General features: G+C 41.5%; 1 protein-coding gene across 1 annotated transcript in view; it reads left to right on the top strand.

Moving 5' to 3' along the window:
* Nucleotides 1-22388, top strand: part of DHTKD1 (dehydrogenase E1 and transketolase domain containing 1) — a 49158-nt gene extending 26770 nt beyond the window's left edge. Inside the window, exons 9-17 of the mRNA XM_067534867.1 lie at nucleotides 186-270; nucleotides 1367-1506; nucleotides 6092-6242; nucleotides 9522-9628; nucleotides 11794-11958; nucleotides 12776-12858; nucleotides 14018-14187; nucleotides 15085-15170; nucleotides 21843-22388. Of these exons, the coding sequence (XP_067390968.1) occupies nucleotides 186-270; nucleotides 1367-1506; nucleotides 6092-6242; nucleotides 9522-9628; nucleotides 11794-11958; nucleotides 12776-12858; nucleotides 14018-14187; nucleotides 15085-15170; nucleotides 21843-21944 (1089 nt within the window). The 3' untranslated portion in view covers nucleotides 21945-22388. The remainder of the gene's footprint in view (nucleotides 1-185; nucleotides 271-1366; nucleotides 1507-6091; nucleotides 6243-9521; nucleotides 9629-11793; nucleotides 11959-12775; nucleotides 12859-14017; nucleotides 14188-15084; nucleotides 15171-21842) is intronic.
* The last annotated feature ends 2167 nt before the right edge of the window (nucleotides 22389-24555 follow it).

The raw sequence follows: 24555 nt of genomic DNA, 5'->3' as shown, positions 1-24555 counted from the left end.
ATTGTTCAGGGCTGACAAGCTCCAGGCCTCCAGCTCTTAGAGGCAGGCCACTGTATTATAGTGACTAATAAAACTTTAGAGCTGTTGCTCTATATTTTTTTTTTAGCTCTCTCTATTGATCAGTAACATTTGATAAGGTGCAGACTGACAACTAAATCATTGATCTAATTTTTTTAAATATTCAGGCAAGAATACAGAAAGTGGAGGAAGGAACAAAGTTGGACTGGGCTACAGCTGAAACATTAGCTTTTGGTTCCCTACTCAGCCAAGGTAAGCGGCAACTAGGCGAGCAGATAGTATAAAATACTGCTTCAGTGACAATTTAATATGCCATGAGGTGTTTTTATTGTATTTCATGATCAATTCCAAAAATTGTGACTATATAAAAGCCCAATAAAATAATCTTTATTACAGAAAAAAGGCAACCATGATTCTCTTGTGTTGTTTATACTTGTAGGTTAGATATAGATGGTCCAGAAGATAAAGGCCCTGATTTACTGAAACATATATACTTGTGCTTAAAGCTAAGCATGTGAAATTAATGGGGCTACTCATTAGTATATGTTTAATTTAAAATGTAAGGCTGAATTTTTTACCTCCTGGGCCTGGATTCAGGTTTGTATTACCTTCCACACAGAGTTGCATGTGTTTTGTGGTTTGTTTCTGCTTTCATGTACACTACTTAACATTACAAAATAGCTAAGCAGTTTGTCACAAGTGGAGGTCTCTGCTCAAGAGCGTCCAGTTCTAAAGTAGAAAGCTTATATCTAGTGCTTGCTCACTCTTCTTCCTCCACTTCATAAACTAATAGTAATTTTAATCATTGACCATAAGTTTGCTGTACCAGCACATAACTAATCTCAATACTTGCTCCAAAGAGCTCAGACTCTACTGCAGACACAGGCTAAAAACAGTTCAAACACATCCATATAGGTATTAACATGGACATGCTGGAGTGGTGCAGAGAGCATGTGAGGTCAATGTTGTGTCTTCATAGGAGGTGTGTGTCTGAAGGAGGGGAGTGAGGTTTGGTACAAGAGTAAGGGATGAAGTGGAAGATACAAAGATTAGAATGGTAGAAAGGATACCTAAGGAGCAGTTAGGCACAAGCCTTCGGAAGAGATATGGGAATGGTGGGGGAGAAGGGAGAAATGAGTGCAGATATGTGTAGGGAAGAGTGGAGGTGCATAGAGCCCTGGTGATTGGGAAAGAAGCTTGAATTTGATCAACTTGGTGAGGAAAAATCAGAGAGGGTTTTGAAGGGTAAGTGATATTGTGGAATGGGGGCAGGGAACAGCTGTCACTAGTATTCTCTCCCTTTATGACTTTGATTATTTAAGGTTATTTTGTTTCTTGCTTGATAAAGGGTTTAATATCCGACTAAGTGGACAGGATGTTGGCAGAGGAACATTCAGTCAACGACATGCAATGTTGGTTTGCCAAGAGACGGATGAAACCTATATTCCGCTGAATCATATGTCTCCAGATCAGAAAGGCTTCCTAGAGGTACAGTGTATGCTTTATAGAGCAGTTCACTTGTCCATGACTTCACGTTGTTATAATAATTTACATATAACACCTTCTGAGAAGCAAAACATACTTCTCACAGGTGGATAACTTGCCGTTCTACAAATGGGGAGCTTGAGCCTCAGAAATTAATTGGGTTGCCCAAGGTCACACAGTGAGCCAATGAGAGAGTTGGGAATAGAAAGAACAATTATTTATCTTACAGTAACTCTGGTTCTTCAAGATGTGTTGTCTCCATGGATTCCAATTTCCGTGCACCTGCACTCCCATGCATGTGAGATCAGATTATTTTGGCCATTAGTGTCTCTTGCGCAGGCACTGCTCCCCTAGATGTCTTCATACACCCCGAACCTGAAGGCATAATGGAAGGAGTGAGCCCACCCATCCCTCAGTTCTTTTGCCAGTACAGAATGTCAGAGAAGTATCTCACTGCAGTAGCTGCGAATGAGGGTGGGATGTGGAATCCAGGTGGAAAACACATCTCAAAGAAGCAAGTTACTGTAAGGTAAGTAACTGTTCATTCTTCAAGTCATTGTCCACTCTCCTCTTGATGACTGACAATTATCTGTTTCATCAGAGAAGGGTACTAGGAGTCCCAGTTAAACAAGGATTGTAAAACAGTTCTACCAAATGTGATATCTAATCGAAAAGCCTCTACCAAAGAATAGTGACCAGTGCATGTGTCAACTGAGCTCCACATAATTGCCCTACAGATTTCCAGAATAGGGACCCTCTTCAAATAGGCTGCAGAGGCTACCTAAGCTCTACTGGAATGAGTTCAAGGATCTAGCCTGGTTAATTCATAACATGTCCTCATAAGGTTAGATTATCTATAAAAGGATATTGCCTGACCTTTAACGCTCTCAGCAAAGGCCACAACAGTCTAGGTGTGCTCCTGGATGGTTTTGTCTTCAGTGTAAGAAGACAGTCCCATTACTACATCGTGTGTGAAGCTTAGTTTCTCTGGAATCCAGGAAGGCCAGGAGAAGAAAATTGGGAGCTGTAGAATAAACTGGTTCATATGGAATTCTGAAACAACTTTGGGCAGGAACTTGAGCTGATGCCTGAGAGTAACTCTGTCCCCAGGGAACACTAGGTAAGGGGGCCCATCCTGAGGGCCTGAATCTCTCCTATCCTTTGAGCTAACATAATGGCTATTAAAGGCAGTCTTCATAGATTGTGGCAAATAGAACAAGTTGCTTAAGGACTCATGAGGAGTCCATTAACTCTGCTAATGCTATATTGGGATCCCAAAAGGGAGGGAGTTCCCAAACTGAAGGGAAAAACATGAATAAGGTCTTTAAGGAACCTTGTCACTGTAGGATAAGAAACAGTATGGCCCTGAGTAGGAGGGCAGTGTACAGATATGGCTGCTAGATGGTGCTGATGTTGTCCAGATTGTTTCAGGGCTAGTAAATAGCCCAGTATTGCTGAAATGAGTGTTCTCAAGTCAGAGAGCTGGTGCTGAAATGCCTAAATAGAAAACCTCTTGCACTTATAAAGCAAGTCTGCTTGAGACTTGCCTGCTTTGGAGTAGAATTTTCTGAATTTCAGCTAAACAGCTTCTTTCAGTGGATGTCATGTAGCCAACTTCTAGGCTGTCAGGTATAACAATGCTGGGTCCAGGTGCAGGATCTGACTGTTCTGAAAGACCGTAACGTTGAGCAGGTAAGATGATCGGACTTTGAATTGAGAGATTCATCAGATCCAAATACCAGAACTGCCTAGCCCATGCTGGAGCTATCATGATTCACAGAGTTCAAGGCCAAAAGGGACTTTTAGATTATCTGGTATGACCTCCTATATCACACAGACCATTAACATTTCATTCTGTTACTCCTGTATTGAGCCCAATAAACAGTGTCTGACTAAAGCACATCCTTCAGAAAGGCATCCAGTCTTACCTGAAGACATCGAGAGGGAGAATCCACCACTTGCCTTAATAATTTGTTCCAATCGTTTATCACTCTCACTGTTTAAAACAAAATTGTACCTAATTTGAATTTGTCTGGCTTCAGCTTCCTTCAGCTGGTTCCTGTTTTGCCTTTCTTGGCTAGAATAAAGAGGCCTTTAGTAGTATCCAGTATTTTCTCGACATGAAGATACTTAGATACTGTAATCAATTCACCTCTCAATTTTCTTTTTGATAAACTAAACAGATAGACTTAAGGAGCTGAATCACTGTAACAATTAGTCCTGCTTCTTGTCTGTTTCCTCAGAACCCTTGGTATTGTGGGAATTGGCACAAAAGCATGCATCAATCCCAGAATCCAAGGGATGAGAAGCATATCTGTTGAAGCCTGAGCTAGAACCCCCTCTGGAACAAAATATTTGATGCCTGTTGTTCTGGTCTGTGGCAAATAGGTCTGTTTCTGGAAATCCCCACTTGCAAAAGGCATTCTGCAGGACTGAGTCTTTGATTGTGTCAGACCAGTCTGCTGCATTGTTCTCCTAATGTGTTTTGAAGGCTAGAAAGGTGCAGAACCACTGGTGAGATTTGATTTGGAATGCACCAAGTCCAGAGCACTCTTGCTTCTCCATCTATTGTATAATTGTGGTGTTATATGTCCGCACTTAGATTGTGGATCTGTGGAGAAGAGGCAGGCAGATGGCTCTGAGCTCTAGGGCACTTTTGTGGAGTTGAGCTTCCTGAGGGGACCAGGGGCCCTGAATTCAGAGGTGATTTAGAGGACTCCCCCATCCCTTAGTGAGACCTCTGTTACCAGAGCCTTGGTAAGCAAAAGTGCAGAGAATCTTTGTATACCTGAAAAAACTCTTTTCACCAGATTAACAAGCACTGTTGTAACCATCATTTCCATGTGGTATCTACTAGGTATATACAGTACACTAATTTCAGCCACTCTTGCATGGAGAATAGGGGAAGTCTGGCAAACAGTGTTACATAGGTGTATGAGGCCATGTGTCACGGAAGTCTGAGGCATGCTCTTACTGATGTTCTTTGGTGAGGTATACTGTTGTCAAGAATCTTTGCTGTGGAAAGCAAACTTGCTTACCTGGAACCTAGCACTGCTCCTATGCACTGTATGCTTTGAGTCTGAATAAGTGTGGACTTTCTTCTGTTCACGATGAGGCCCAATGAGCTTTAAAGTTACTTGGATCAAATTGGTCATCTTTGAGGTTGGTCTTCCTCAAACCAGCCAGTCGTTGAGGTGTGCATAGACCTGGCTACCTTGCCTCCTTAGGTGAGCTGCCACAGCTATCAAGCACTTGGTACGTACCCTTAATGCTATGGAAAGATCAGAGATCACTATCCCGTACTGGTACTAAAATGATCCTACTAGAAATCTGAGGTATTTCCTGTGGGCTGCAGGAATGGATATGGGGAAAAAGTTGTCTCGCAGATCAGGAGCCATGAATCGGTCTTGAGGATCTAACAAGGGAATTATGGAGGCTGTGGAATCTAAGGATACTGGGCACTAATGGAGAGGGAATGACCAGATGACTATGGTCAAACTCTGACCACCTTCTCTCTCTGCAAGGAGGCTTGTATTAAAGTCTCAAGTAGCAGCTTCAGGTGCGCTTCTCTAGCTTTCTAAGTTCTTTTAGAGAAGGGGCAACATACAGAGCATCACTCGGGGATATATCCCTCTCTTACACAAAGCACACACCAGATGTGTGTGTCATTTATGGTTATTGAAGCTTCACGTGAGGGACAGGTCTTGAATCTCAGAGATTCAGCTTCTGCCATGTTACTATAACCCTTAAATGGGATGGTGGGTGTAGTCTAGCCTAACTGAACCTTACTCAAGAAAAATTACACACACAATATAATAATGTTCTTTTTATTTTACAAGAGGCACTAAGAAACAACAAAGTAGTAAGACGACTGACTAGCTATACCACTATACTAGCACAATGTGTAACGAAGAAGACTGACATTGTGAGGGCTCAATCTCGCTGCAATGAGCGGTGAGGAACTGAGGAACGGTTTGACCCATTCTGCCTTTTATGTCCTTGGGCAGTAGTGGGAGTAAGGAAGACATGTAGAAATGCAGATGCTGCTTCAGTAGATACCATTGGCCAAAAGAATCCAATCTCATACGCTTGGGGCATGTGCGCATCAAGAGTTGAATTCATGTGGACAATCACTCGAAGAGCCCGGGTTTACAGAATTCCAGTTCACTTCTCTAATAACTGGGATGGGTCAGTTTTTAAACAACTTGTTACCACTGAAGTGACTTTGTAGGTAAAAGGAATTGTGGTCTGACTTGTAGGGTTCAGGTCCATAATTGTGTCAACGCAGCAACACATCTTCAACTCAAGTGGTTAGTTGGTTATTTTATTTTGGATGGTAGAGGAAAGAGGGGTTTTGTTTTTCTTGCGATTGGCTGTGGAGGTGAATGAGACTATGAAGTAGCCTTATAGTTCTCCTGGAATTCCTCCATCAAAAAACAAAGATGATTGTGCAGAGCTTCTTACCTAGGAATGTGCCTCCTACCCATTCCTATCATAGACATGCTTTGATTCTGAAAATGTAATTTGACTGTGTTAAATCTGTCTGTCTTCTTTCACACACCTACCCTCTCCAAACTTTCTTTGTTAGGTGAGCAATAGCCCGCTGTCTGAAGAAGCTGTGCTTGGTTTTGAGTATGGCATGAGTATTGAAAGCCCCAAGTTACTGCCAATTTGGGAGGCACAGTTTGGTGATTTCTTTAATGGAGCCCAGATAATATTTGACACTTTCATCTCTGGAGGTAAGTGGAACAAATTTATTAAAAAAAAAAAAAAAAAAAAAAAAGTGTTGTTACAGAAATTCCTTTTTAATGAAAAGACCCCATGCTCGTGGCAAGCAATTCTATGTCTTGGTATCATGTATAAGAAATCTATTTGGATAATCAGGCTATGCTACTTACTTGGCCCCAATTACTTTCATATTACTCACAATCTTTAATATATTTACCCTCACAACACCCTGTGAAGTAGGGCAGTGCTATTATCCCCATTTTACAAATGGGGAACTGAGGCACAGAGAGACTACGTGACTTACCCAAGGTCAACTGGGAAGTATATGGAGGAGCATGGACTTGAATCCCGGTCTCCAGAGACCCATGCTCATTCCCTAACCATGGGATCATCCTTCCAGTGCTTACTAGGTTGGGTTTTTTTTTAAATTTTTATGACTTGGACTTATTCACAGCATTGTCCAGTCCTGCTTCCTGAATGGACAGCAGTCAATGGTGGTGGGATCCAACCACTGAGTCCCATGTACTGCTAAGCACTGTTCCTAGCTCTGGGTCACTCAGTGGCACACTCCAGGCACAGACTGTGACACCCAGAACTCTAAGGCACTGTTACCCTATTGCCTCCAAGTGAGAGCTTTGCTGCGGCTAAGCTGTGTGTCAGCTTCCTGACATGCTAGCCTATCTGCCTTATCAGTAAACTACTTGAGACTCTGCCAGTCTAAACCTTGCCTGCAGGTAATCATGAACTTCAATTCCCGAGTTCCCTAGAGACATCTCCCTGCAGTGTCTAGTCCCTCTCACTGGACATTCACAGCAAACTTAATTTCTGTCTCCAAAGAGACCGAGCATACACCAGCCTGTTAGTTTAGCTGAAGACTCACACTTTACTTCAATATAACGTCACTGAGATGGTTTATAGTAAAACTAAAAATAATTGTATTAATAAAGAACAGAGGCTTAAGTGATACTACGCAAGAGAAAAAGACAGGTATGGTTACAAACAAAACAAAGCATGGTTTCTAGTGGCTAAAATTTAATTTTAACAAGTTACAATCTTAGCCTAACAGTTTTCTCATTACATAAAGTTATTGACATCTCGAACCCTCCTGGTCAGGCGATCCAACTTTCACAGGTTCAGAGGATGCTGTTTCCCATGTATCCTAAACGATGGATCACTAAAATGCCTTTTTCCTCTCCTGATATTACCCAAAATCCATTGTCTGTGTTTAAGAGCCCAGAAGGCTTCTTGAGGTGCAGATTCTGTTCCCTGGCATGATCGCCAAACTGTCGTCTTTGCAGTTGTTAGCTTGGTGGCTTTGTTTACCTTATATATAAATGTACTTTCATTGTCCTCTGTAGCCAAGCTGGTCAGACAGGTAGGTACACACATTCCTTTGTGTAGGGCTGGCTGGCTTTATACACTGCCTCCCAAACACATTTTAAGAACATATTTCCAGCACACATCTATAACTCTTTGTACACCACCCTTACATGCATCACACAGCGATTTTTCAGGACCAACGTGGCACCAGTTTACATATGATGTCATAATATGTATCTAAAAGGTGTCATGTATGATAAGTTGTGTTGGGGGCAATGAGTGTCAGGCCTGCTATGAATTACAATATGGCACTGAGGTGGTCCCAGGGTCATAGAGACTTCAGGTCTGACACCCCTCTTGAGCAGTAGGACATGACAATCCTGCTACCTAGACCCTGGAACTAGTGCCTCAGCCTTCCCAAGCTCCCAAGCTGCTTGTACAGATTCTCTCTCAGAGACGACCTGGCTGTGTGAGTGCTTGTCCTAATAGTGTTAACTAGCAACCATGTGGCAGAAAAACAAGGAAATCCAGGCTTAGCAAAGAATTACTTGCACATATGTTTTTAAAAAGCACGAGAGAGTTATGGATCTATGAAAAACAGACTCCTGAACACTGTCCTCCTTATTCTGATTTTTGCCCTCGAGTTGTGAGTCTCTGGGTTGGGTACAAGTCCTTAGGGGAGGCAAAGTCCATCCTGCCTCCACTCCTTCTGGGTATTTTGTTACTGGTGGGGGAAGGGCTTTGTTGGCTTAGAAAGCAAGCTACCTTTTTAACAGTGTCGTTCCCCACACACACACACACACACACACACACACACACACACACACACACACACACACATCTGGGTTAGGTGGTCAAGCGGAGAAACTGCAATTCCCTCAGCTGTGCTCTTGGGCAGGGATTCCATCCCACCTTCTCCTTCTCCCTTCTGACAGGTTTCTGTGAAGGAGAGAGCTAGTTCAAGGTTAAAGGCCCTGCTGGCAGAAATCCCATTGTTGAAGCAGGGGAGAGTCATTATCATTGTTGGTGGCCCGTGATTGCTCTGGCACAACTTTCCAAACCTAAACTCTCCACTGTGTGTCAAATTTCTGCTACAAAATGGATGATCTAATCCACAATCCATTACAAATAGCGTTGATAAAAAAAAAATGGAATTTACATCTGGACACCGCTTTGGGTATATATCTATCACAGACTTCAGTTCCTATTTGAAAGTAGGAATTTTCAGAATTGTAAGTTGTTGTTCCAGCATACTACTCTTCATCTGAGATGTAGTTTAACACAGTTCCCAGGAAACTAGCAAACTGAGAATAGGAAATGATCCTTAAACTGAACAGTATTGGCATACACTCTGCTTTGGAGAGACATATTTCAGCAGTGGCAACTGATTAAGAAATAAGTTACCAGAGGTTAAAAAGGCATACAATTTTCTGCACTGACATTTTGATACAGAAGTCTCCAAATAAATAAAAAGATGGCATGCAGTGAATCACTTTTATTCAGTACATTTTGTTGAACTTCATATTTTCTTAGATTTTTTAAAAAGAGGCTTTTAATTGGCGCATCTGTCTAATCAGAATGACACAGTAGAATTAAGAGGATTCTACTGTAACTTTTAGTGCAATTTTTAAAACAAAATTTAGAATTTAGAATTGAAGCAGAGGGAATTAGTGTTGGTACTGCAGACTTGGAATCCTCCTCAGAATCGGCATTTACACAAAGGTTTCAGTGTCCTTGGAGACTTTCAGATAATCAAAGTTGTACTGTGTCAAAATTTCAAACTCTGTGTGTGTGTGTGTGTGTGTGTGTGTGTGTGTGTGTGTGTGTGTGTGTGTGTGTGTGTGTGTGTGTGTGTGTGTGTGTGTAAACCTTTGGGAGATGATTTACACAGACTTAACATTATACAGAGTCACTTGGTGATTTATGCTCTATGTAACTTTTTTCCCCTCCTCCCAATCCTGTTTCTTTAGGTGAAGCCAAGTGGCTTCTGCAGAGTGGGATAGTCATTCTTCTTCCCCATGGCTATGATGGTGCGGGCCCTGAACACTCTTCCTGCCGAATAGAACGTTTCTTACAGGTAACTGAACACACCTGCCTGTTTCACACCCTCTATCAATGCATGTCGATATGAGATGCTTTAGAGAGGCTGTTTTTATTAGAAGTTGCTACAGGCCTGTAGCATTTGCCAGTCAAATTAAGTAATGTAGATTGATTTAAAGCAGGAAGCCTTGATATAAATGATTGATTTTAATCTTGTTTTTCATTTGTCCTTTTTATTTTCCATACAAAGGTTGAGTCTCATTGATTGGTAACCATTACAGCACATTGATCTGCAACTAAATACAGCCTTCACACCATATTTGATCCTTCTTTTTTGATAAACTGTATCTATACACATTTATTTAAGCAATTGTATAGATTAACATACATTTATTCAGATTCTTAATTTTTACTTTTTTATTAAGTTAGAAAATAGTGAACAATGCTTTTCTTATTTACTGGATGATTAATATTTTACTTTTTTGCAATGTTGTAATTTTGTTGGTCCCAGTATATTAGAGAGACTAGTTGTGTGTAGTCATATATTTTATTCACCAACTTCTGTTGGTGAAACAGACAAGCTATTGAGTTTACACAAGCTTTGAAAAAGAGCTCTGTCTCTTTCACCAACAGAAATTAGTCCAATAAAATAAATCTTATCTCTAATTTTTTACTTGTGACTTGTGTCCAGCTGCATTTGGATGAAAATTGGAATTGAGTTAAAATGCATAACAGCATTTAAAATTATTTTTCATTGGCTAAAGAAGAAAACCCCATGTCTATCCAGTACATTATAAAAAATGAGTTTATTGAAACCTGTTTTGAATTCAGAACATTTTCTGGATGTTTTTTTTTTTTGTTTTTTTTGTTTTTGGTTTTGTTTTTTTATATATAAAGGAATTTATCTGTAGTTATGTACTTAACTGATTGTTTCTGGTTATCATGTCCTTGGAGACTTTAGAACTAGTAGATCTCATCCTTTTGTACCTAGTTTTTATTCCTAGGTTGGTAGATGAAAACAAGCTTTCCTGCTTTTTTCAGCTCCCAGTTGATTTCTCAGTTTTGAATGAACTAGTCATTGAATTGAACTGAACTAGTTGAATAAACTGAAATGGAGAAAACATTCTCTTTGTACCTGAAGAAGAGGCTTATGTTGTCAAAAAGCTAATTTAGCACTTCAGGAGCATAGCCAGAGACTTTTACAAGCTCAGTGGTTTGACTTTAAAACTTTGGCAGTAAAAACATGTACTGCTTGAATATTTTTTATTCAATTTTAAATTATTTAATAGATTATAGTAAATTTAGGCCTTAATGTAGGTTGCCATCAGTTCAATTTTAATTTTAAATAGGTTTATTTTTAAATAGAAAAAGTGTATTTAATTCAAATCAGGTTTATTTTCTTATTTTAAATCCTGGTTTATCATCCACCTTGTGTTAAAGACTTGAGGTTGTTGTAAGGTCTCAGCAAGATCATATAACCAAGGTGGGTGCTATGAAAAAGAAATAGGATGATTGTGTGTGTGGTCAAGGTGCAAGTCTGGAGACTGCAGTTCAGTTCTAGGCTCTGAAACAAATTTCGTGTGTGACCTTAAATGGAACATCTAACAGATAAGGAAACTGAACTTATATGGGAACAATATTTATCTGCCACAGGTGCATGTTAAGGCTGAATTCACTAATGTTTGCAAAGATTTTGCCATTGTTGCTATTTTAAACCTTCAAGTCTCATGTTTTGTTACTTTGGGGTTCTGAGGATGATTGTAGGACTAAAATGTTGCATTATAAAGAAATATTTTATTTTTAAAGGATATAACACCTCTTTGTCTAAATAGCTCCTTAAGTGCTTTACAAACTCACTAAGTGATTGCAATGTTTGTGTGGTCTGGGATCAAATACAGAAGTTGTTTTTAGAGCATAAATGGGCTTAAACAATAAACTCATAGGCCCTGGTTACAATACAGTTAAAACTTTCGTAGTGTAGTTGAGATGTTACCCATGTTTTATAACAGAACTGGATCCACTTCTTTATCGCCTTTTTCTGTAAGTTGTGAAACCCACACACTCGAACTCATATTGGAATGTATATCTGTTCTCTGTATAAACACCAGTGACTGTATGTACCTCAGTCATTTGTGCTGTATCAAGCACGTTTGGTTTACATCTTGCTTCTTGGTGAGAGATTATTTTGTTCCCCTTGCATAGATGTGTGACAGCGCAGAAGAGGGAGTTGATGGTGACAACGTGAACACGTCAGTTGTGCATCCAACCACCCCAGCACAGTATTTCCATTTGCTCCGTAGACAGATGATCCGAAACTTCCGGAAACCTTTAATTGTTGCTTCTCCAAAAATGCTACTCAGATTCCCAGTAAGTAGAAACACTGTTTGCTAGGGTTACTTTTAGTTTGGTTTTACTCTTGAAGATCTACTGTAAAAATGCAGTTACACCAGTTTAACTAAGAGTGGTTTTGAACCACTTTAGTTAAACAGGTGCAACTTTATGTATTGGCTTTCATAAATCTATTTAAAAGTGGCTTATATTGGTTTAGCTTGCATCTGTAAACTTTGCCAGTGCAAGTTAAACCAATATAACAGGCTTAAACTGATAAGTATGTCTACATGGTGTTTTTCACCACATTGACAATATATTGGTTTTCAAAAGGATGTTAGTTAAAATAGTATCTAATTTGACTTTGTCCCCTTATGTTTGCTTTTTCCATTTCATTCATCTGAGACATTGAGACTACGTTGATGAGTTTCACTTTCTGGAACTCATGCATTAGCAAAATTTCACGCTGTGTTTGGCATTCACAGTGTTGGCAGAGAATGTTTAAAATCTTTGCCCTTTCAAGAGGTGGAGGGAAATCCTGGAAATTTAAAGAAATAAAATACTGGATAACTCTTCATAATAGTTCAGGTAAAATAATTTTAGTCTAAATCTATGAGCTAAAATTAGTTTGACAGTATCTCTTTAATCCCTTGACATCAGCTGTTAATCAGTTTGATTGTAGCCATTGTTAATGAACATTATGCGAAAAAACTCAGATTCCCCATAGACAACTGACTGACAAGCTTTTTTTAACTTTTTTGTGGGATTTTCAGAATCATATTTTGATCATTACATAATACATTGATTTTTAGAGTTGGAAACCATGAATTAAATATCCTACTTTTTCCCCCTTTAGGGGGCGGTGTCAAGTTTTCAGGAAATGGCCCCAGGGACAACATTCAAGCCTGTAATTGGTGATTTGTTAGTGGATCCTAAAAGGTAACTTGATTCTTGTTTCTAATATTCACAGTTCCAAACAGCATGTAAGCATAATTGGCTGCAAAACAAGTTTTTTATTTGAAAATTCATGTCTGATCATTTTATGATGAAAAGAATTAACAGGATCAGTAGGAGACAAAGGGCAGAATTAAAGGTCCTTTAATTCTTTTGTCACCTCTATAAAACTTACTCCAGTGACTTCATTAGTTACCCCTGATTTTACACCCCTTATAAATGAGAGCCGAATTAGGCCTGAAGGTTTTGCATTGTACATTAGAGATTCACTAAAAGATTAGATCTGTGTGGTCTCTACATAGTTGCTGGGCATATCTTACACCACCACAAACTTCAGCACAACTGAAAGTTTGTAAAGAAGCTCCAAGAATGAAACAGCAGGAGCGGGTAGGGTATAGCAGTTGAGGCCTGAGCTCAAGTGCATTAAGAGAGCTTGAGCTTGGTGATGGCTTATCTTGCTTCTGCCTGTAATGTGCTTGACACTGACCAATTCTGCTCATTGATAAACAAATGTATTCCCCACTCTGCTTCTATCTTTTTATGAGAAAAATAATTATTTTTGTTATATTGGTTTTTGAACACGTAACATGCTGAAGTGAGGAGTCTGTAGTATAGGGATGAGAACCATGGCTGGAGTAGAGAACTATGCTGTGTTTCAAAAGTATGATTTGTGTGTCTTTCCCTTCCTTACGTAGGGAACAGCCCTGTTCGGAGGTAGCGAAGCTACCAGTTAGTTTTTGTCTGTGGTACTTATCTGGCCACTATCACTGTGGTATCTGAACAACTCAGAATCTTTAATGTATTTATCCTTAACACGCCTGTAAATTAGGGATTTACTACTAGCCATGTTTAACAGCTAGGATGCTGAGGCACAGAGACTAAGTGACTTGCCCAAGTCTGTGGCAGAGCAGGGAGTTGAACGCAGGTTCCTAAGTCCCAGGCCAGGACCTTAATTACTGAACAATCCTTCCTTTTTTGCCCTCTTTTCTTTCTCTTGATCTGATAGTCAGTACTTCGGCCTTGTCCAGTTTTCTTTTTTTAAAGAAAAAGCTAAAAGTTTAGGATTTAATGTACAAGAAGTATTCGTGTAGGGTCTATTTAAAATGCTATAATTTGAAAGCAATTCAATTTTTCTGCCTTTTAGCGTCAGCCGAGTGGTGCTGTGTTCTGGCAAGCATTACTATGCTTTGGTGAAACAGAGAGAGGCGCTAGAAGAGAAGAAGCACAGCACTGCTATTGTCAGACTAGAAGAACTGTGTCCTTTCCCCCTGGAAGCTCTACAACAAGAGTTGAACAAGTACAAAAAAGCCAAAGGTTTGTACTTTGCATTTAACCTCTTTTAAAGCATTGAAACAAATCCATGGCCATCTAGGAACTCCACTTTGTTGTTAGTGCACATTGTTCTTTCCTTTTAGGACTAAAAGGCCTAGGTTTGATTTGGTTTTGTTGTCTCTCCCTCTACCCCCAATCATAAATACAACTTGAATTCTGCTGCTTTAGAAACACAAGTCCTTATCACTTGAGCTATAGAGGAATACATAGTATGTGGCCTATGATGCAAATAAGCAGTTCTGAATCTGTCCAGCAGATAGCAGTGGTAAACTTGCATGTTGTTAGTAATACAAACTAAATTTGTATTACAGTAGCACTTGAGACCCCCAGCTGAGATTGGGGATCTCAGAGTCATTGGGTTAGGCCCTGTACAATAGACTAAGATACAATCCTTGCCCTAAAGAGCTTATTGGTACTATGGTTTAATTTTAAAATACATGCATTTAAACACATATTGAAGATCAGATCAGTTAATTGGTATTTTTCCTATTGATCGCTAATGTTGGAGCTCTTGACCTTGAGAGAGAGAGATCCTTTAAAGCGCATGTAAGTGAGGGAGTATTCTCTGTAATGCAGGGACTTGAAGGTTGAGGAACAAAATGAAACAGGAAGAATAATTTGTTCTTAAAAGTGGGTAAAAATTCATATTTTATTTTCACCACTGGCAGCAGCATTATGTGGTAACAGAGTCCAGTCTAGTGATCCTCAAACTGAAGGGTGGGGCCTTTGCTGTGACAGCAGGACCATTGTAGAGGAAATGGAAATATACAGTGAAGAGAACTAGTTAGAGATTCATTAGAACCTGTTTCTGGATTCAGTGGGAAGATCAATTGGTGTATATGGAATATGCAAACACAAGACCTCTTATCTCTCCTTCAGATTTTATTTGGAGTCAGGAGGAGCCGCAGAACATGGGTCCCTGGGCCTTTGTATCACCAAGGTTTGAAAAGCAGTTGGCATGTAAGGTAAGGTTTTCACTTGGTCCAGTACTCTCTTTAAATTGCTGTTTGAGCCTTTACATACTCTGTGTGTGCGTCTGCGCGTGCGCGCGCTACCAGGAATTAGTAGTGATTAGTTTAATGTTCATAAACATAAAACCCCTCAAATGAGTGTAATGTTACATAATATCTTAAGTTGGATGTTAGAGTAGCATCTAGTGGTCACAGCCAGAATTGAGGCTCTGTTGTGCTAGGACCTGATGCTCTTTAAACATTGAAACCCCACCCAAAAGAGTTCACAATAGACGTGACAAATGGACCCCAAGCAGTAGGGGTATAGGTGTCTGTCTACCACTTTAGGTGCCTAAGTCCAACACTTAGGCATCACTGGCATTGACAAAACGGTTGCACAGCTGCCACTAGCCCTGTAGACCCCTAAGTTTCTACCTCTGCAGTCCCCAAGGCCTCTGAATTTCAGCTGCTGGGTATGTGCACAGGTACTTAACTCCCAACATTGCCCAGCAGCTCAGTGCGATTCACATACTAGGTGTTCCCCCACCTGTCTTGCCTTCAGGACCTGATCCAATCCTGAACCCATACAAAATAGCCAAAGGAGGTTGTACCATCACCCTTATAACCTTTAATGCAGTGGCTAGAGAACTCCCCTGGAATGTGAGAGGCCCGGGTTCAAATCCCCCTTCTAACTGATGGGAGGAAGGGATTTGAACTTTGGTCTCCCACCTCTCAGGAGAGTGCCCTAACCACTGGGCTATACAGTCATTCTCTCACTCTGGCACAGTGACTATTTACTTATGCACAGTGGAATAACATCAACAGGAGACATTGAGAGAGCCCTGCCCCAGAATATCCCATATCCTAGTGGTTAGAGTGCTGTCCTGAGAGCTGGGAAAACCAAGTTCTTCTTCAAGTGCTTGCTTATGTCCGTTCCCAATTTAGGGGTGTGGGCCACATGCACCGGTGCTGGAAATATTTTTTCCCTCAGTGGTACCTGAGCAGCGCGCACATGCACCCACATGTAGGGGCTGCCGGTCCCCCAGCTTCTCAGTTCCTTCTTACCGCCAGTGATGGTGCTGGAATGTCTCTTGCTTCGCAAGTCTCTTGAAACCCAGTGGTTCTTACTTCTTTCTCATGTGTTAATTGTAGTTAGTAATAGTTTTGTAGTAGCTAGAGTCCCAGGGTTGTGGCATGCCCCATTTCCCAGGTTTTAAACTCTGTGCTTCTTGCAAGAAGCCTATGTCAAGGAGCACCCCACATCAAAGTTGCCTGAAATGCCTAGGGGAAGCTCACATCCATGAGAGGTGCAAGATCAGCAAATGTTTTTGCCCATGGACAAAAAAGGAACAGGACATTTGACTTAAGGCCATCCTTATGGATTCGGCTCTCAGACTGGTGTCGGAGCCAGGTAGATCGGCGTCAGCACCGAGCATGGTAAACGGCATTGAGTTCCCCTGCAGCACCCTCTTCGTCCTCTTGGCACTGGTCACCACCTCTGGTACCGAAAAAGAGGTCAAAGAAGACGCACACTGAGTGGGGATGCTCACCTGTAGACAAAACAGAGGTCACAGGAGACCAGGCGAGAACCACATTGGGCTGCCAACCCCCTCCACCTCCAAGGGGTCACTCGCTGCTGCGAGCTTTGACCCAGGCACAGGGCCCCCGGCTGACTCCAAGGAATGGAAAAGACCCTTCGCACTTGATGGTGCCATTGACTCCGGAGGCTTTTCAAGCAATGAAAGACTCTTTGCAATGCCAGTACCGCCAATGCCGAGAGATGGCAGACTGCACCGAGACTCAGCGCCAACACTGGCGGGTATCGTGTCAAGGGCCAAGCTGACTGACAGGTCCGCCCCACAGTTCCCATCTCCCAGGCACCATTCACTGGTGCGCAACGGTCCCCGGATAGGAAACCACGCTCTCCGGGCCAAGACACTGATAGACTGCCCTCCCACCATGGGTCCCTGGAAGACTGGCATCGAACATCAAAGCATCGGTACCAGATCCAAGAACAGTGCAGGGCACCGGAACCCCGGCACACTTCCCCGAGATCTCAACCCCGCTCTGCCAGTCCTTACAAAAAACTTAAGGACAAGAGCCGGTCCCATCACATCTAATGCGCAGGATCTCCGTGCCATTTGCGAGCAGTGTTTTTTTAATTTGTAATTTTAATTTGTTTTTTTGCTAATTAAACATTTAGTATTGCACCCCCTTTACACAGAAATTGCTCTTTGCATATACATACACTGGCCTGGGAGAATTTTTGTATTGTTGTAGTACTTGATAAATTGCATGTAACTTGGCATGCTGTGCAGAGCTATGATTCAAATATTTTTGTATGTTTTTTTTTTTTAAATTTATGGCAGTGTATTTTTTTTTGTTTTTGGGTTAATTTTTTTACTATACTTTGTAATGTTTGGTTTTTATTTTTAATTTTATTTTTAGATTTAACTGTTTTTTTAAAAAATTTATTTATTTGTTGGGGTTTTTTTTAAGTGTTTTTTGAAGGGAGTTTAACTGAATTTGCATTTCTGTAGCAGAGGCTTTTTAGTGCTCAATTTCTTTTTGTCTTATTTGCCTTTTTATTAAGGGAGGTAATTGCTTCCTGACTCTTTGGTAAGCGCAGACAGAAGCTATTGCATGCTTCCCATAGCAGGCACACTGCTGCAGATTCCCTCCTGCTGGAGCTGGAAGGGTTGTATACTACTAAATACTGTGCCAATTTATTTTTTAAATCTGATATCGTATGGACATCAGCTAGGAGTTGTTCCGTTCAGAGGTTGTGTCCAAATTTCTGTAACATATGAGAAAAAGGGGTGTCTTCTTTGACAAAGGGTAGGGAAGGTGGGCAGGTTAAGGTCTTCCCCTGAGGGAAAGGAGTTTTTAACCTGCTTTTTAAAAAACATCTTGTATTTGCCAAAGCTCAGTACAGTACAAGCTCCTATGCCAGGGAGATGGAAAAAGAAGGGAGGTGGGGTATATCACAGTGAAACCCTCTGCGTGCACACAATTTTTGTCAAGAAAAATTTTCCTGCACAGTTTCCCCGGGTGAACAGCATGCAGTGCAAACTCCTAACGTGCTGGCAGCATAGGTTCACGCACTCCTCACGCAGTGCGGACTCTTAATGTGTGAATGGCAGTGATGGTCACGTAGTACGAGCTCCTTCATGTGGTGACTGCAAATATTGGCACAGCTACAATGCCCTACCCATGGCAATTTTTTAAAACAAGGTACCTTTTTTTAATGGTGTGCACACCAGATTTGCAGTAACCGAGATGTATGCCAATATTCCCCCTTTCGCAATTCTCCACCAGAATGTTATACTTATAAAATAAACAGCAGGATCTTATTCAGGGGGATAAAGCAATACGCCACGTTTATTGTAATACAAAGATTTTAAAAAGCAATTGCGCCTGCGCCGCCGCCCCCCCCCCGCCCCCCCCCCCGCGCGCGTGCGCACACACACACACAGGTTCTACAAAGATGAAGCATAGTTACCAGCCTTTGTTGCTTGTGTTAGTCCACTGCCCAGGTGGTTAAGACACGAGGGAGGGAGCAGGGGTCTGTCGGTGTGCACTGATGCTCCTGGAGGATGATTGTGGAACCAAACCCAAAGTCCTCATATTTTTTTTTTTTTTTTTTTTTTTATTTTTTTTTTATTATAGGGGTAAGCTTTTATGCCACTCTATGGATTTTGCTTTGTCATGCTGCATCTACATCCTGGTGTGATTATTAATCACCCGTGTTTTGCAAACATGACCATTGTTATTTTTTATAGTTTATTTTGTTTTTGGTTTTTTGAGGTGGATTTTAGGACCATTAGGGTGGGCAGTCTTCAGCTGTCTGGGTTGTAAACGTTGTTGTTTTTACTCCTTTGAATGTTTGAGGTTGATGCCTTTTTATGTTACTTTTTGGTTTTACATACACACATTACTTTATTTGTTTAAATTTTAATTTTTTAATATTTACTTAACTTGTAACTGGAAGACACAAGTATCTTTCAGAAACAATAACTTTTTTATTTAAAACTATTATTGTTGTTATAAAACATTCTTATTTAACACTGAAATTTTTTGTTTTAGAACATTTGCTGATGTTACTTTAAGCAGTGATTTTAAAACATACATACTTTAACAACAGCAACAGTTTCACAGAATGATATTTGGTAACTTTACAAACAGGATAATCAATGACCAGGTTTTAGTTTCAGACAAACAGATGGTGGTTTCAAACAAACATACTAACAGTGAACAGATCACCCTACATACCCAAAATGCAAAGCTTCACAGAAACTGCTGGTGGTGGTTTGTGACTTACCAAAAGATTAAGGGTATTTCACATAGAATCAATATAACAGAATCGCGCTTTGGGCCTACATTGGCACTGCCTTGGCCATCAGATAGCAGCACCTTTTCCTCAGACAGTGAGGAAGTAGTTCAGACAAGGCAGACCCCAACCCGGCACCGGGCTTCCCGACAATGCCATCAATGGGGGCGTGGCTGCAAGGACAGTGGCTGGGGGCGTGGTCTTACTGATAGGGGTTTCCCCCGGGGTTCCCGCAGACTGGTTCTGGAAGCAGGGCCTCGGTGCTGAGGTCCTCTGTCCCCCAGAGTTTGGCACTGTACCTGGACTCAGAATCTGACCAGGGGGTGTCACCTACCTCAACCAGCGTAACGGCCCCGCCCCAGCTACTGGCCTCTTCCTCTTCAGCACTGGACAAGGCAGTAGTGGGCCCTTCATCAACAACACCGCTGGATGACTTCAGGTGCCATCAGGACCTTTTAAAAAGGATGGCATTCAATCTGGGCCTCAAAACAGAGGAGCTAGATGAGCATATTGATGATCTGTTTGGGATTCTGGCATCAGCAGTGCCCAGTAGAGTGGCCCTCCATGTCTGACCACCCCTTTGTGGACTAATCAAAGCACTGTGGCAAACCCCAACCTCCTTGCCCCCCACGTCAAAGAGGGCAGAAAGGAAGTATTATGTACCTGCAAAGGGGTTTGCATACTTGTACACCCACCCTGCCCCAGGATCGCTGGTGGTCACGGCAGCCAATGAAAGAGACAAGCAGGGCAAAGTGAGCTCTACACCTAAAAATAGAGGCAAAAAGGCTGGACTTGTTTGGACGAAAAATGTATTCCACTGATAGCCTACAGCTACGAGTAGCAAACCAGCAGGTGCTGCTAGGCAGGTACCACTTCGATATCTGGCAGTCGCTAGAAAAGTTTGCGGACTCATTGTCGCACCCCTCCAGGCAGGAATTTGAGGCCCTCTCAGAGGAAGGGAGGATGGTAGCCAGGGCGTCCCTGCAAGCAACCTCTGATGCAGCAGACTCTGCAGCCAGAACCACAAGTATTTACCTTTCTGAGGCTGGGGGACTCACTTAGGTCCCCTGAAGACCCAGGGCACGTGGTCTGCAAAGGAACTAGTGTTACACATCAACGTCCAAAAGCTCAGGGCAATTCGCCTAGCCTGCTCAGTTTTCCTACCACAGCTCTCCAACAGGGTTGTACAAGTACCCATGGACAATACAGCTTCTGTATACTACATCGAAAGGCAGGGTGGGGTCCGGTCCCCAGCCCTGTGCTGGGAAGCAATACATCTATGGGACTTTTGCGTCCGCCATGACATTCACCTGGAGGCAGTGCATCTCCCTGGTATCAGCAACTCTTTAGCAGACCACCTCAGCACGTCTTTCTGCTCTCACCACGAGTGGTCCCTCCACCCGGAGGTGGTCGCTTGCCTCGTCCAGAGGTGGGACAGTCCCTGACTGGACCAGCAGCACCTATATGTGGGCATGTGCGTGCTGCTGCAGAAAGTGCTAGAGCTGGCCACTGCAGGTATCACTGAGGGGGGAAAACATTTGGCACTGGTGCATGTGCGCGCACACCTAATTTGGGAATTTGGTCCATTTCAGACATGGGACTTAGGCCATCTTCCTCTCCTCAGCATTTCCTACTGGCTAGCTTAGGCAGCTCCCTGCACAGAGTGCTGGCTCCTGTGAATCCCCTTCTTAGGCATCTGTCTCCTGCCATGCATTGTATATGGAGTGTGGGTGCCTAACTCAGGGTGTGAATTCCACAAGATGGCAGGGTGCCTCAAGGTTAGGTACTGCAGTGCCAGAGTCACTTTATAAATCTAGCCTTAAGGGATGTTCCTAAGGTCTCACAGCAGGTCAGTAGGAGAGCCAGGACTAGAACTCATATCTCCAGAATCCCAGTCTAGTGTGACACACTGGTCTGAAACCCAGCTCTTCAGGAGATCACGTCTCCCTTTGTCCCATTGTGGTGGTGAAGATCTGCTGAGGCATTTTTGCTCTCATTCTTGGAACTGAACTTTTTAGGACCTTCTGGGCCCTCCACTGTGAAATCTCCTTTGGGTGGACTGTCACCTTGAATATTTTGGCCTTGGGGGCATAGTTGAAGGCTGCCCTGTTTACTCAGGCAATCATCCCATTGCTGAGTTAGGGTGAAGAAGATACTTTCTGATTAGCAGAAGGACAGCGATAACTTCCTGAATAATCTGTGTGAGATTCAATGATCCAGTATTTGTGTTTCATTTATTTTGTGGCATTCAAATGCAATGGTGATAATGGCATAGAATGATTTTACTCATTTATTCAACATTAATCTTAATTGGACATCAGTCTAAATCATTTTTTTTTCTTGAACTTTAATTGCAGCTCCATCTTGCAAGTAGACCTCCCTTACCAGCCCCTGCAGTGGGCATTGGAACACTACACCAGCAGCAACAGCATGATCTCCTTGCCAAAACATTTGTCTAAGACCTTTCTACTTGGAAACCAGTTTCCTATTATAATATTTGTAAACTTCTTACAAGGAAAACCCCTTGGCCTTTGTCCTAAAAGGGAAGAACAAATTAGGAACTGTTCTGGAAAGAGCAGACAGTTCTTTAAATGTACGTATGCAACAAAATCCATAATGGTCTTAGCCTATGTGTATTTATGCAGAGGATAATTCTCACTGTCTTTTTTTGTATTTTTTCATTGTATAAAAACAAATCTGCAGTGAGGCCAGTCAGTTTAGCTGGGAAATCAAATGTTTCATTTATAAAGCATTATCCCATATAGCAATACAAATCCACAGTTCTTTGGTATTGTTCATTTGTGGAAACAGTTTTCCCTTGACTTTAGATTTTTAAATTTCAGTGGATGTTTAACTATGGCATTTACATAATAAAGTTTTTTTCATTGGCCTTTGAGAACCAAGTTTTATGGGTCTTAGTCTCTTTTTCTGTATGCGGCAGTAGGGGAGAGGAGAAATACCCGCACAGCTGGGTTCCCTGGTTGACAATTTTAGCAGAGAATTGAATGAGCCATGCACACAACTATCCTCTCACCCCTCAGTAGTGCCTCTGTTGTTGTGGAGGCCCAGTTGCAGGGCAATGTAAGGAAAGATGGTGGTGCTGGCTGCCTGTGTTTGTGTCTATCCTCAGAATAAAAACAGAGCTCTAGCCTCCAGAATTGTCTCAACACCACCATTCCTCAATAGAAGATTCACTCACCCATTTTTTCAAGAATTAGCCATTGCTTTCTCAGGTGTGATGTGTCAAAATGGCTTTTTCATTTCTGTTGCTCATGTACCAACACACTCAAATTTCAGACAGACATCATTTAGTGCATGTATTATTGTAATACAATACTAATTTTTCACCCTATATTTCCATTTCCAAGTCCTTGTCTGTGATTAATTCTGTAACTATGGGAATCTAGGAGATAACAAATCTCTAATGTGCAGCTGTCTGATATTAGAAAATGCTGCTGCAGTTCATTAGCTTAATGATTGTCTTAGCTTTTTGTGTAAGATTTGAATGAGGGAAATACATGTAGTGTAATAAGTTTAAGATGGGTTATTTGATGTCCAGCATTTGGAACGCTGAGTACAAGAGTTCTTTCTTTTTAATGTAAAGGTTAAATAACGTCCTTTGGCTTTTTTGGCTGGTACTGTAGTTCCTTAGAAAAGTGTTGCATAAAAAAATATTGCTCCAGCATTATCTTTGAATGCCTCAGTACAGTGACATAAATTAGGAGAGATACATATGGAAGTTCATTTTCAGATTTTTTTTCAGTTGCCACTAACTTAAGTAAAATGTATTTTTCAGTACAAAGTTTTCTTACACGTGATCTCCAAGGACACGGAGACATCTTTGGAGAGATGTCTTCATCTTATGTACTATCTCAAATCAGAAAATATGTATAGAACATGAGATTTGGACCAGATCGTAATCCCCAAATCTGTGTAGTACACCTTCTACCTAAGACCTTGGAGGGCAATCAGTAGAGCTGAGACACACATGCTTGGGAGAGGCAAATAGCTCCAGGCAGAGATTTAGATTTTAAACTTTTGTTTCACTGAAACTTTTTTCTATTGGCATTGGACTAGATTGTGGAGCCCTTATGCTCGTGGACACTAACGTAAGTAGTCCCATTGATTTTTAAAATTAAATGGCTTTTCATCTTAAACAAGCTTCACAAACTAATTTTCAGAACACTCTTGTATGAGGCAGGTTTTTTCCTCCCATTTTATAGGAGCAGAGAGGCTAAGTGACCTTGCCTAATTCCACTGAGTCATAGCAATACAGGAATTAGGATGCTGGAATTTGTGTCCAGATTATACCTTTCATCAGTTGCTTAACATGTTACTTGGCTGACAGAGTAGAGTGTGACTGTGTTGGAAGATATAGGATATGAGCTATTCAGGTGCAGCAGGAGCTTATGTTACATTGTGTCTTCCTGAGGGGAGCTCTTGTGTAATTTTTTGTGTTGCATTCTCCTGAAGTTAATAGCTACAATAGCATTGGCCTGTCTAGGCTTTAGGTAGATTGCATATAATATTGTAAGAACAGATCTCATTAAACTTTTGCTAGCTATAGTATAGTGCATGTCATCAGGTGCACCTACTGTTTGTTCTCTGTTAGCACTGGAGAACCTTATGCATATCCTAGTAAACCAGCACCATTTTTTTTTTTTTTTTAAAAGTCAAATCTGGACCAGTGACAGTCTCCAGTGCTGTGTAGTCTGCTGGCATTCACTTCTTGTCAGAGCTGGGACTGAAGGCAGTGTGCGTACTTAATCTACTGCCTTCCCTCAGCAATCCTATTTGAGGTGGGGCACTTCAGAATTCAGCCCTGTGGTACAGCACCCCTTACTCCCCTGCTTTCTTTGCTCTCCCCTATTAAATACTGCATCAATATAGCACTTACTTACCTGCCCTCCATTTAATTGGGCTCTATGTAATCTTTCTTCTCTCTACCAAGTTCATAGTGATTGATGCTGTGTCAATAACAAACTTTACAGGCTGTTGCATGCACAAAGTCCAAACCCAGAGCTTTGCCTATGTCCCTACATATCTCCTTGGGAGAACAGTACTTGTTTA

This window comes from Emydura macquarii, unplaced genomic scaffold (genome assembly GCF_026122565.2).
Source record: "Emydura macquarii macquarii isolate MOO-44397 ecotype Brisbane River unplaced genomic scaffold, CSIRO-AGI_Emac_v2 contig_3470, whole genome shotgun sequence".
NCBI classification, from domain to species: domain Eukaryota; kingdom Metazoa; phylum Chordata; order Testudines; family Chelidae; genus Emydura; species Emydura macquarii.
The sequence above is the reverse complement of the archived record's forward strand: the minus strand, read 5'-3'. Positions and strand labels throughout refer to the sequence as shown.